Genomic DNA, 14,425 nt, shown 5'->3' with positions numbered 1-14,425 from the left:
GAAAAAAAAAGGCCTAGGAAGTTATCTGATATTTGTACTTCAAATAAATTTTTTAAATAAATATCTCATAAACATGCTTATCATTACTTCTGCATCTAGCATTTGCCTTAATAAACACTAGCTTCCTGTGCATATATGTTCTATATGTCATTTAAATTTCCCCACCTAAAGCATTTGTTCACTAGGCCAACTTCCTACATTTATTGGGAGAAATAAGGACAAAAGAAAGCTTTGTGGGTATAAAATGTGTCCAAAAAAAGGAACAAAATCATCTAACCCTTTAATGCACATTAGGACATTCAGAATGAGTTACAATTTGAAAATAAATATGTCCAAAAATGCAAAATATGGGTTTTATCTATCTGTAATCTTGCTTTACCAAAAGGTGTTGGGGACTCTAAAATTCCAGACTTGCCGTTTTTAGTTTTGTTTTTCACACTTCCACGTGGAGACAACTGAGTTTTGGATACACTACTAGAGAGTGTTGTCAAGGTGAAAAGATCATGGGCATGCCCTTGAGTGATGACCCCTCTCGGTGGAGTGAAGATAACATACCAGGTCTCTGGAGTGCCAGGCTCAGAGTCTTATCTCTAAGACAAAGGGGCCTCATAACCTTCTGCAAGCTGCTTACTCTATTGGAGCCTCAGCTCCCTCATCTGCAGTATGGGTATGATGATAGCAACTACTTCATAAGAGGTTTAAGGATTGAATGAAATAATTCTTCTATATTACTAACTATGACACCCAGTACATAGTAAATGCTCCATAATTATTAAGCATCATTATTATTTGGAATCAAAGGGATGACATTTCAAATCCACCCTATGTCTCTTGTGTAACCTTGGTCAATGACTATCAAAATAATAGCTATTATTTATTGAATTCTTCTTGCATGCCAGGTATTCTACTAAGTGCTTTGCATATATTATCTCATTTGATCCTCAAAACAACAGTGTTCAATAGGTGATGAAACCCAGTTTTAGATATAAGTAAAATACCCAAAGGGTGCTAATAAATGCATTCAACCTTCTGGCTGAGCCTGAAGCTGGTGCTTTATCTCAGTCTGTCACTTAAACTTCCTGAGCCTTAGTTACCCACATCTATCAAATATTCGAGGGTTGTTTAAACTAAAGGAAACAATGTCCTATTGCACCTGGATTCCTGGCCCCTATTTTCCATATTTGTGAGACTCAATGTAGCCTGTAATGCAGGGGCTAGAGACTTAGTTTCCATTCCCATTTGAGACCATCCTGTGGTGAATCCAAAGCTTGGAGACACATGAATTCCCATCAGGGAATTGGAAGCATGCAAATGAAGGTTGGAACTGCCACAGGGTCTTCAGCCCACCAGCCAGCTCAGGTCCTAAAAACCCAGGAAACACTGAGACTCACTGTGCCTCCTTCAAACCAAGTGGAATAAACTGAATTTCTTCTAAAGTGATGCTCCAGATCAGAGAAACAATGAACGGAATGGGAAGCCAAATGACCAGCCAAATAACATTTCAGGTTATGAAGACTTTGCAGGTGAGTACAGCCGAGTACATTATGCCTGCTTTCAGAATTAAGGAGAATATTTTTCTACGGCCCCAAGAGTTCTGATCAGCTCACCTTCCCAGATTTTTGCAGGTATGCAGGAAAGCCTCTTTTGATAGATGACCATATTAAATCTATAATGTTTTCTTATTACCCAAGTCTTCGGCCTAGTGGCAAGAGGGGTGGGCCGGCTTCCGGTCCCAGACTCTGTTCTAACTAAAAGAATCCCAGTGTCAAATTATTTCCCCTCTCTGGGCTCCAATTTTCCTGTGAAATAAAGGAATTAGATGCCATGATGAGCAAGCTCTTGTCTAGTCTAAATGTGAATGATTTGAAATGAATAGTTATAATGGACTGATTAAATGGTCCATAAACAGAAGTGCAAATATTTGTCCTAGATATAATCTGGAGGGAATTTTATCTGTGTGAAGTGAAGCTCTTAGTATGAGTCAAGAATGTTCTCAGGTTTCCATGATTAACAGTCATGGAGGAACCAATAGAATTATGGTTCTCAGAGCCCAGGAAGGCAACCAAACTGGAAAAGGCAGGGGTGGGGCCTGTGTTCAGTGAGCCAAGAGTGTCCCAGTCTACTGCTAAAAAAGCAACGGGCCTTGGCAAATTGATACCTTAGAAGAGAGGAAGAGGATCAACGGCAGATAGTAGAGCGATATAGGGTATTTGGGAGAAATTTCCTAAAGAAATGTGCTTACTGGCAATGGGATCTCTGCTGGGATCATTAGCCCTTAAATACCCTTGTGATATCCTAGGGCACTGGAACACCCAGGCTATTCCAACCCCACGAGTGCTAAAAGCCAGTGAAGGAAGATGAATGAAAATGGTGAGCAGAGAGAACATTCGGTAGAGAGAGCTTCTCCATTAAATCCACGGTTCCCAAACCTGGTTTGTCATTTGAATATTCTGGGGAAGATTTTTTAAATTCAGATTCCCAGACCCAACCCAGTCAGAATTTCTGGATGTGAGGTGGTTTTAAAGTATGTTAAACAAGCCTGAGTAACAAGGCACTGCCACAAAGGCTAGCACGGGGTGAAAGGGGGGCTTAGCGGCAAGCCTCCAGGCTTCCGTCCATGCCATCAACAATATTACCTATTGTATAAGTTGGAGTTGATTTTTCAAATGATGTGCTGTTTAAACAAAAGTTTCTAGATTACTGGAGCATGAGATATGCAAAGGTTTTTCCAGAATTTGCATTCTACAATTTTGAGATCATATATAAGGGCTGGATTTGGAAGAGCTTTGAACAAAGGAGAGTTTGGATTAATGATAAATGCAAGAGGGAACCATTGTGAGAAGCAATTTTAGGGCTACATATGCTGAAATAAAACCACAGGTTTGGAATTACTCTCTTGAAACAAAACATGGGGAGGGGACTGAGTGAGGTGTCCAAATGTTTTCACACTCCCAGAATAGACTTTAATGATCACCTGGCAGCTTCCAAAATTACAGCTATAAAAGTGGTTGTTATTTTTATCCAGTTTATATTCATCAAAAGAAAATTCAATGTGTTCTGTATTAGCTAAGTGCTGATATATACATTCCAAACTAAATTATTCATCGTTGAATTATTTTATCGTCTAAGCGAGTATTGCTTGCCCAGGTATTTAATAGTGACCAACCAAATATTTCAAAATTTGACCTGTTCAAATATCTTCCCAGGAAAAATAATATTTTTAAGTTTTAAAACCCAGCAAGAGTATAGCTCAAAGTATAAATACATTAGTAAAAGCATTTTTGTACAGTTTTCTAAATTGCCCTCATGTTGAGAATTAGTTTGCTGAATCATTTTGATGGTATAAATTTTAGGCAGCATTTCTGTCTCCAAATATCACACTGCAACAGAAATTCATCAGAGAGCAATAATTTACAAGAAAATATCATTGGTCTGAAATTACCTACATAATCTTTAAAATAAGAAACATACAGATTGGTAAAAGTGTTCCAACTGTCATAATTATAAAGGACAAACCAAATTTCTAAGGCTGATGATTGAAGTGTCTTCCCCTCTCTTTGTTCTCTGAGTGGACAGTATCTTAGGGAATGGCTTTCATTTTATGTAACATTCGATCATTCTGACAAAGCCATCTTTCTTTTTTCCCCCATTTATGACAACATGCATAAAAGGAAAATTAGAGTAAAAAATGGATTTTGACTAAAAACCAAATTGGCAAATGTAATTAGTGTCTCAAATGCAGTGAGGGCTTATATATCATTCTCCCTCACATACCTAAAGCACATTGTCAGGCCACCATGCTGTCTCTAACGTGCTCGCTGAGCTCCCCGTTGCCCAGGCTACAGGCTTATGTAGAAGGTGAATGAGGGACAGATGTTAGCATTCCACCAGCTAAGGCAGATGGCTTCAAACGCACTGGGGGAGCCAGAGCATGAAAACTGCTTTGCTAGGACAAGACTTGTTCCTGTGTATCGTTTGGCTGACTGCTCACAGTCAGCCAGTGAGGGTGGCCCCTGAGTCACTGGTTGTACTATCTGGGTGTTAGCCAGAGCTGGGCACTTCCAGACTCCCCCTGTACATGTTATTTATTTTAAGTTTCTATTTCTGGTCTCACCTTCCCCCCTTCCCCCCCTTCAGATGGAAGCTGAAAAAATAGATCCTGCCAGTGTCTTTGTTCATGTCACTCTTCTCCAGGCTTTCCCCGTGCTCAAAAGACAGATTCCTCTGAGCTATACTGAGCACAAATAAAGGTGGGTCTGGAGGTGCTGAACACACAAGAGTGTCACTGCTCAATCCCTTGGGTCAGTAAGTCTCTAATTCAGCATCTCAGACCATACCCAAAGAGCATATTGAACATTAAAATTCATACTTTCTAAGAGATCCCTTGCTTTGCATGTCTTCCCCATGCTTCTGGATTTATACAAATGTTTCTTTCCTCAATAGAGACAGCTTTAGCCACAGTAAATGGCCCAAGTATTCTAATTATAGTGATAAGAATAGTAATTACAAAGATATATAAATAACCTTACGGAGCTTAAAAAATTCTTTCAGATGAATTATCCCTTTATTTATTGAGTTTATCTAATATGTGATTGCTATATTTTAAATCCTAAGAAGAAGAAGAAGAAGAAATTCTTGGCTTCTGCTTTCCAGAAGGATAAACTGAAGCTCATGAAGGTCAAATAAGCTGTCTAAAATCAGGTCTGTTAATGAGTGGCAGTTAGAACCGGAGCACAGTTCTTGGGCCACCAAGCAGTACTCTTGTTTGTCCCACTATACATTTCTGCGCCCTTCTAAACCAAATGCCATATGATGGAAGTGTCCACAGTCAACCATGTGACGTCTTTAACCACCACCCCCCCACCATAATCTACTCCTGTCTACCACTCACAGAAGGTTCTAGAAAGCCTTATGCTTGCTATGGAGCAAGACGAAAGGATTTGGCAGATTGGCTGAACACAGGGTAAAGATGCAAACCCAGCCTTTCAGTCCACTGGGAACTGAGGAAGTTTAGGAGGAGGTGGAGCAGTACTGGGCCATACAGGAGAAGTGAGAAACTTACCTACCATTATGCAGTCCTACGGGCCCACCCAGGGAGCCAGAGAAGGGCCCAAGTGACAGGGAAGGAGGGTGAGCTGAGTTGAAGTCAGTCCACACAAATTAGGCCAAATCAGGAGTGGGTTCCTGCAGATCAGCCAAACCAAAATGAGCAGAGAGTCAAAAACCCAGGAGACCAAGCATTTTCATCCAAGGATGACACAGAGCTGCCTGGGAGCAAGCAGAGAGCGAGCCAGGCAAGCACCAGGCTGGGCTGGGCATGGCCGGTCTGGTACAGAGTCCGGAAAGCAGAGGCAGCGCCTTGCTCCCTGCCGCTGCTGGGTGCTCACGTCTCCACCCCAGACGGAGATGTGGGGGCAGTTTTAGGAGTTTATGGAAAAAAAGTAGGTTGGAACAGGAGCCCTGAGGTGTATTTGTGGGGAGAAAGAAGATGCTAGAACCCTAGGACTGTGTGAGGAATGCCTCCCGTTTGTCTTTTCCCTTTGGCTTCAAGGTCTGCCTTTGGCTTTAAGTTCTGGAATAATAGGAAGGGAAGAGGAATGTCTCTGGATTCAAGGGAGAGAGGAAGAGGGACATCATAAAGCCCTGATTAAAAAATTTCCATTTTCAAGTCTTTCTTTTCCTTTCTTCAAGGCAGGGGGTTGTAGGCTAGAGTTAGGGTAAAACTACTCAGCAATTCTTTTATAAATTGGAGGGAAATTTCTGACCCTCCTTACATGACTATGTTTGGAAATAAAAAATTTTAAAACACCTCCAAAAGCTCTGAGTATTTAAGAGAAAGACGTGATGTAAACTAGAAATGTAGCTACAATTCAGGATGTCAGTGATAACATGAAGGAGGAAATGCAGCTTTGTGATTAGAGAAAAAGAATTCCACAACTTCTCTTTTCTGCCATTTTTATATAAAATGATTACAGTGAGAGAGTGCCCGGGTTACTACGCTGAGCAGGAGCCGGCAGGAGCTGTGTGGAAACTTCCTTCTGATAACTTGCCCGGAGGCTCAGAGGTGGTCTGCCCACCGTGCAATACTCTTCTTCCCTTGCCTTTGCCAAGAAACACAGTCAGTAACTCTGATCTAATGAGTAGGGGGCAATGGGTAAGAAACAGATGGAAAGCAAGCTAGTTTATCTGGTAGCCTGAGAAAGTAACCTAATACCTGCTGCTGTGAAAAAAATAATTCATACTTCACCTTGCTTCTCCATACCTACAAACTTTGTAATAGAATTATCTCTAAACTCATTTATGAATAAACAGGGACTACAGATGGGATTATCTCTGCAAACACGGGAACATCTCTGCTGTGGTCCCACCTTACAAAAACCAACTAAACATCTCTGTTTTCCCAGGAGAGTCTCGCTGATTTACAAAATAGTGGCTAATGTGCCCATGCAGGAAGGATCCAAAAAAAGAAAAATGTAAAACTGTCCCCAACATTACCAAAAGAGATGTTAGTCAACTACGCTTCATGTTGTGAAAAGAAAGTTTTATCACATTTACAAACATTTGTAAATATTAAAGATTTTTTTCCCTCCATATGGTCTCATAGGCCCCTCCATCCTCTCACATCCACACTGTTACCCTCATCTTATGCCTGGGTTTCAGCAGTTGTGACAAATTTCTCCCTGGCTCCCAACACTGCACAGCTATGTATCCCATTCCTTGCAGCCAGTCAGTTACCCTGCCTTACTCCTTTTTTTGTGCCCCAGCAATGCTCCAACATCTTTACTCCCTTATCGAATCTTGGTTCTGCTTTTGGCATTCAAACCTCTCCATAATCCAGTCCCCTTTCTTCCTAACCATGTTATTTTCCACTAGTGATACCCACTTACGAGCTCCACTGCCATTTTTATATAAAATGATTACAATGAGAGAGTGCCTGGGTTACTATGCTGAGCCAGCAGAACATGGCTTTTTGTTCTGGCTACATGTCCAGTCTCCATCTCCTCATTTGCTCTCCTTTTTCTTAATCCTTCACAAAAAGAACTTATCCCTCAAGACCACTTTAAGCCCTGTGCCCTCCATGGGGCCTTCTTCATCTGCTTCTCCTCTCAAGGAGACTCCATACCACAGGTAGGATTAAGGTTGACTTGTGTTATTCCCTCATTGCCTCAGATGTGTTGCTGTGTTTATCTAACTGAATACCTGAAGGGTAGAGTCTAAATTTTTATTTCATTAGTTAATTCATTCATCAAGCATTTACTGAGTACTGGCTATGGATCATACACTGGCATGCCCTTGGGAATACAAACATGACCAAAAAAGAAATGTGCTGTCCTCAAGGTGTTCACAGTCTGGTGAGTGAGTCAGAGGAGTAAACCAATGGTTGCAATAGGATGTGAAATGTCTCAACATTCAAGTTTCTACAGAATACAGTGGGAATACTGGATAAAGACTGGGGAGGGTCAGGGAAAGCTCCCAAGAGCAGAGAACTACTCAGCTGATTCTAGGACATTGCACGGACCTGAACTGTTAGGCAATTCAAGAAAAACTCAATAGCCAAACAAAAGGGACATAAGAACACCACTACCAGGGCATGCAAGGGTCATGGGGAGAAAAAGAAAAATCAGTGATGGATGGTGTCTTTCTTTTCTGGGGCTGCTTAACAAAGGACCACAAACTGGATGGTTTCAACCAACCAAAATTTATCGTCTCACAGTTTTGGAGCCTAGAAATCTGAAATCGAGGTGTCAACAGGGCCATGTTTCCTCTAAAAACTGTAGGGTTCTAGTAATGGCTTATTGACAGTCTGTGGCATAACTCAATCTTTGCCTCCATCACATGGCCATCGTCTCTCTTTTTCCTACTGACTATATCCAAATTTCCTTTCCTTATAAGGGCACCAGTTATATTGGATTAGGACCAACCTGTAATGGTTAATTTCACATGTCAATTTAGCTAGGTTATGGCATCCAATTGTTTAGTCGATCAAGCACTGGCCTATTTGTTATTATGACAGTATTACATAGGTGGAATTTGCATCTATAATTAGTTGGTTACATCTACAATCATCTGACTGCATTCACAATCAACAAGGGAGACTGAGCTCAGCAATGTGGAGAGTCACCTTTAGCCAATCAGTTGGAGGTCTTAAAAGCCAGAACAAAAGTTTCAGAGGTCAGAAGAATTTTTGTCTCAACTTCAGCATTGACTCTTGCTGGAATTTCCAATCAACCCAATTCCCAAGGAGAATTCAAAATCAGGACTTCATCATCACCTTTATCAGAGTTTCCAGTTTGTAATCTGCTCATAGGGACTTGGCAGCCCCCGTGGTCATGTAAGCAAATTCCTTCTAATAAATCTCTTTACATACATGCCATTGGTTCTGTTCTCTGGAGAACCTAACATGCCACATGTGCCAGTTTGAATGTATTATGTCCCCCAAAACGCCATTATCTTTGATGCAGTCTTGTGTGGGCAGACAAAACACTGTTGATTAGATTGTAATTCCTTGAGTGTTTCCATGGAGATGCGACCCACCCAATTGTAGGTGATAACTCTGATTGGATAATTTCCATGGAGGCATGGACCCACCCATTCAGCGTGGGCCTTGATTAATTAACTGGAGCACTATATAAGCTCAGACAGGAGCGAGCGTGCTACAGCCAATTGACTGATGATTTAATAAACCAGTCTTCTGGTTTCTTAACCAGCTACAAATGTCCTTGAGTAACAGTTAGGCCAGTGCTTGCCTGACAAGACACCTGGGTACCATTACCTGGCCAGGTTGACACATGAACCTAGCCATCACACCACCCTAATCCACTTTGGCCTCACCTTAACTATAAGATCCTCAAAGATCCTATTTCTAATAGGACTTGGGTGTTAGGTTGAACGTAGCTTATTGACACAAGTGAACTCATAACAGGTGATGATGGTATAGTTTGATATTCTACCACCCACCAGCCTGTTTTAGCCAGAGGCTGACAGCCCCTCATACAGCACTGCAGGTCACTGCTTTGCCACCCACGCTCTGCGGCACAAAATGGTATGTGCTGCATTTTCCTGGCAGTGTCAGCTGTCAGTTTCCTGACAGCCAAGGAGCTTGGTTTATAAAAATTGATTTCATGGTAAAACCTATTAATTAAAACTCCACATCCTACAGGTGGCCTTCCTTGACCAAAAGAAATGAAGTCTGGCTGCCCACTCTGGCCTAGACTGCCTGCCAGTGGTCAAGCCCACACAAGAGAAAGTTATAAACATGAAGTACAACCCAAACAAACCACCAAGAGCAAAACGCACATAAAAAAACAGCCAGTGGTTATGGATTTATTTGGAATTGCTTTTCATCTCCAGAAATTAGACAGAAAAGAAAGATGGAAGGGGAGGAGTGGAAGAGAACATAGTTTAGAGTCAGAAATCCTGAATATAAGTTCCTTCCCTGCCACTCACTAGTTTGAAATGTGGTTAGTTACTTAACGTCTCTATGCTTCAATTTGCTCAGAAATAAACTGGAGGTAATAACATTAACTCCTCATAGGGTAATCATGAAGCTCAAATTAACTCATCATCTGAAGCTCAAATCAGATGTAAAGGTGTAATCTAAGTTGGAGACCACCATGCATATAGGGAATGCAATAAACTTAAGATGGGGACCCTTTGCTAATTATTCCTGACTGTTGGAAAGTATTGGCCCTTGATTATACTTTAAACTTGAAACATAAATGATGATTTTATCTTCTCCTTGTCTAAAGTTTCCTAAATCTGGGATGTAGGTTGTTTCATCTGAGTAAGCTGTTGAGGGGAACTGGCAGTATTCACCTAAAGTCTCTGGATGTGGTACTGGCTAGAGGAACACTTACTCCCCTCCCCACTCCCCACTCCCCATAATTCAAGAATAAGAAATCACCTCTCTTCATGTCCTCTCCTGTCCTGTAGTGGAGGGAAGGAGCTGCCAAACCCAGTCTCCAGGAGCTGCCTTCCTGACTGGCCAATGAAAACGGAAGGGATGACTAATTGCTGTAGAGTGCGGCTCATTACCAGGTAGGCTTGAGTGCCGTTCATTACAATGAAGCTTTTTTGCAGTTGGGGGAAACACTTCAGTCTAAATGGAAAGAGCTCATTGAAGTCAATCTGGGCTATGGTTGCGCTTGATTCCAATCTCTCTGTAGTGCTATTATAATCAAAGTGTAGCAGGTCTGTATGCAAATGTATCTTCCACACAGTTTCAGATCAAGACCTTCTCATCATTTTGCATAGGTGAAACAGGAAAGACTGCAGCAGCTGTAGCAAGATACTTCAAAGCTCCCTAACACCAGCATATTCCCATCTGGTTTTTCCTTGACTTAATATTCTTTATTGTCTGTCTCTCAAAAGCCATAATTTCCTCCCACCTCTGAGCAGCCTAAAGTAATTTTTTATGTTCAGCTCAAATAGTTGATTCATTAGCAGTGGTTGCAGACTTCGTGACACACTGCTCCTCCCCCCAAAAGTCATAATAATTTAAATCTATTCCTCTTTTTCATAAACTAAAATCTCACACAGAAACCAGAAAACTCTGGTAAATCCTCACTCCTTAAAAATGGCCAATTCTGTATATACTCATTAGCTAAGAAAAAATGTTTAAACTTTATTTGTAGAGCTTTTGATTTGCACACATACCTACACACATATAATTTTGTGTTTGCCAAAGATAACATTAAATTAAAATATTTAATGTAATTTTCAAAATTGCACACTCCTGGATCTGTGCCTAGACATAGTTTCTCAGATTGGTGTGACAAACAAGCTTGTGTCCTGGAGTAAACTAAGATGGTATTCCTTGGACAGGGAATATTATATATACTATATATAGTCCAGGGGACATCACCATATCATATTTAATTAAATAATCATCTATGGTTTCATAGATTTTGCCAGATGAAACAGTCCCTTAGGCTCTCGGCATCCCAGTACACCTCTATTCCCTCCTCCACCCCCATATCACAGGGGCTTAAAGGCTAAAAGCTACATTTCCAAGAGTCTCATACAGCTAGGATTCTGGATGCAATTTAGGTTCTGCCAATGAGATGCAGTTGCATGAGGAGGTAAAGGAAGGTAAAGACCATTTCCCAGCTGCTATTTTGGTTGTCAGGCAAGTTCCAATAGATGTGAGTATTTCAAGTGTTTGCAGCAGACAAATCCTCATACCCATCTCTTGTCACCACTCTGGTGGGTGTTGGGCAGCTATGGTATTGACAGTAATGGCAGCAACATCCTGGCTTCTTGTTCTAGTTTTTTAATGCTGCCAGGGTGCAAAGCACCAGAAATGGATTGGCTTTTATAAAGGGGGTTTATTTGGTTACACAGTTAGTTCCAAGGCCATAAAGTGTCCAAGGTAATGCATCAACAATCAGGTACCTTCACTGGAGGATGGCCAATGGTGTCTGGAAAACCTCTTGTTAGCTGGAAAGCACGTGGCTGATGTCTGCTCCAAGTTCTGGTTTCAAAAATGGCTTTCTCCCAGGACATTCCTGTCTAGGCTTCAGCTTCTCTTCAAAATGTCACTCTCAGTTGCTCTTGGGGCATTTGTCCTCTCTTCTCTGGAGTAAAAGTCTGCTTTCAAAGGCCATCTCCAAAATGTCTCTGTGAGCTGAAGCTCCTCTCTCAGCTCCTGTGCATTCTTCAAAGTGTCCTTCTTGGCTATAGTAAGCTTGCTCCTTCTATCTGAGCTTATAAGCGCTCCAGTAAACTAATCAAGGCCAAAACTGAATGGGCGGGGCCACACCTCCATGGTAATTATCCAATGAAAGATCTCACCCACAGTTGAGTGATCACATCTCCATGGAAACTTCCATTCAAGTCTCCAGCCCAATCAACACCAATATGTTTCCTGCCCACACAAGACTGCATCAAAGATAATGCCATTTTGGGGGACATAATACATCCAAACCAGCACACTTCTGTACCACAGTGTGGCCTGGTGAGCGTGAAACCAATAGCCCAATGGTGGTCCCCTGACATCTGCTCCTCAAACCCTTCTCACAAGTGTTTGAGCACCTAATTCCTTCATTAAGTCCCTTTATGCTTGTAGGGGAAAATTACACATGCCACCCTGAAATTTGGGAATACTTATTTTGTCCATCTGTACCCTACTTGGTTAATCTCTTTAAAAATCAGTGCGTGGAACAATTTTGAATTTCTCTGTTTTAAATAGAGAAAGTTCTTAAAATTGTTGCTCACATAGCACCTGAGCCCCAGAATCATAGAACATACCTTAGAAATCAATATATAGAAGAGAACACGGGTGCCACTTTAGTTAAGTGACTTAACTGAGGTTACATAGCAAGTTGGGAAAGGAAAACTAGAATCTGGTCTCTGCTCACTTAGTTCACTGTCCCTTGTGATTTTACGCAGTTCTTTTGCTGTGAGTTATCTCTAGCCCTACTTCATCATTTCCATAAACATGAAAACATTTCTAGAATTTTATGAATCTAGAGAAAAGAAAAGTCATTTATGTAGCCACATAATTCAAAGAAACATGAGAAAAAAAAAAATCATGAGATGGCCACAACTTAAGATACATCAAAGTGTACCTGGTCCTCCAAAGTATTCAGTTTTTTAGACTTATTCATCCACAAGTGATTGGTGGGCACCAATTAATGCAATAAAAAGAAATATTACACATCTCCTACATCTAATCCATAAGCAAGTCCTATAGCTCTACCTCCCAAGTATATTCTGACTCCATCCAATTCTTTCTCCTCTGTTATTGCACTGTGCAAGCCACCATCTCTTTCTCACTCAGATAGCTGCTTCCACTCTTATCCTTTCCTAATAGTCACTTTTCAAATAAAAAAAAAATATTTTAAAAAAAGCTTTTTCAAATGTAGATTAGCTTCTGGGGATTACCTGCTTAAAAATCTTCCAGTGGTTTCCAATTCCTCTAGAAAAAGATCCAAGACCTTGCTAGAATGTAAAGAACCCCTGGCTAGGTTGAATATCATTCTGTTCTTCAAACACACCAAGCAAGTTTTTGCTGACACTGTCACCTACTATTCCTTACCCCATCCACAGATGCCTATATACCTGGCTCCTTCACATCACCTAGGGCCTGGCACAGATATCATCTCCTCAATGAGAATTTCCTTAAGCATCCTAATTAGAATAGCCACTTCCTACCTTAAGTCACTATCTGCCATGTCTCTCCATTTTAATATGCTCACAGTTTATAACTATTTATGGCTTTCAGAGCAGGAATTTCTTTGCCCTGTTCCCCAGGGCCTGGCATAAAAACTTGCAGAATGAATCAATAAACACAAAGCCCCTAGCTCTAATGAGGTTTCTGTCTGCTTGGAGAAGCAAGAAATGCATGCAACAAGTTAAATAATCACTCAAGGAACTACATAACAAACTATCAAGTGAGGAATGTGAACAAGTTTTATCCAACTTAAAGAAGGAGACTTAAGGAGTGGAGAAGAATTGGGAAAGATTTCACAGAGGAGATGAAGCTTGTTCTGGACTTTGTAGACTGTTTATGAGAGATGAAAAAGAAGTTTATTTAGGGAGGAAGTTTATTTTGACATAAATTTTTATATCAAGCTTGATATTTAAAAAATTATATTGTAATCAACTATTAAGGTGCTGCAACCACTAAATCTGTGATTCATTTGCTGTTCTCAGTGCTTACGGAACATGCCAGGACAGCCTAAATGCTCCATTTCTTTAAAATGGCATGAACTAGCAGCCACCAAATAAACTAAGGCCTTCATAAAGAATGATTGATTCATCGGACAGGAACTAGTTCACATGCCAAAACATCAGCTGAACTAAATGGCCTGTGATCACCAAACTAAAATAGATGGCTTTTTTGTTGTTAATAAGCACTACAAAATGGCAAACTTCTTTTTGTTTTTCTTGTTTCTCAAATCCATTTGACCTGTAGCTGGAAGTCTGTAAAATATCAATAAGCTGGAAGTTCTAAAAAAGTGAAGAGGGAAGGAGATGCTGGTTGAAAAGCAGGAGAGGCATATCATAAACTATTTGCAGCAGCACATTTTTAAATTTGTGGAAGACTTCATTTCTGTTATGCCCATTTAGAGAAGCATCTGGTCTAGTATAAGTCTCTGTTAGATCCTGAGAACCCAATAATTTTTTAAGAGATTATTTTTCTTTATTTTAGTGAACTAATTGGTAGCAAAGAAAGGGTCTGCAGCACTAGAAGTGAGAAATTTTTTTATTCTCCCTTCCCCAAACTCACATCCCCTGGTTACCTCTAATCTACTTTCTGTCTTTGCAAATTTAGTATCTCTAGATATCTCATATAAGTGAGGTCATACAATATTTGCCCTTCTGTGCCTTGCTTATTTCACTAAGCATATATTTTTAAGGTTCATCCATGTCGCAGCCTGTCACAGAACTTCATTCTTTCTTATAGTCAAATAATATTCCA

The 14,425-nt window shown here is 40.6% G+C and overlaps 1 protein-coding gene across 1 annotated transcript in view; it reads left to right on the top strand.

The window, feature by feature from the left end:
* The first annotated feature begins 503 nt into the window (after nucleotides 1-503).
* The window catches only part of LOC119516491 (translocation protein SEC62-like), a 29,988-nt gene continuing 16,066 nt past the window's right edge, over nucleotides 504-14,425 (top strand). The window contains 3 exon segments of the mRNA XM_037812797.1: nucleotides 504-667; nucleotides 1,438-1,523; nucleotides 5,976-6,154. Of these exon segments, the coding sequence (XP_037668725.1) occupies nucleotides 504-667; nucleotides 1,438-1,523; nucleotides 5,976-6,154 (429 nt within the window).

Source organism: Choloepus didactylus, chromosome 20 (assembly GCF_015220235.1).
Source record: "Choloepus didactylus isolate mChoDid1 chromosome 20, mChoDid1.pri, whole genome shotgun sequence".
NCBI lineage: Eukaryota > Metazoa > Chordata > Mammalia > Pilosa > Megalonychidae > Choloepus > Choloepus didactylus.
The sequence above is the reverse complement of the archived record's forward strand: the minus strand, read 5'-3'. Positions and strand labels throughout refer to the sequence as shown.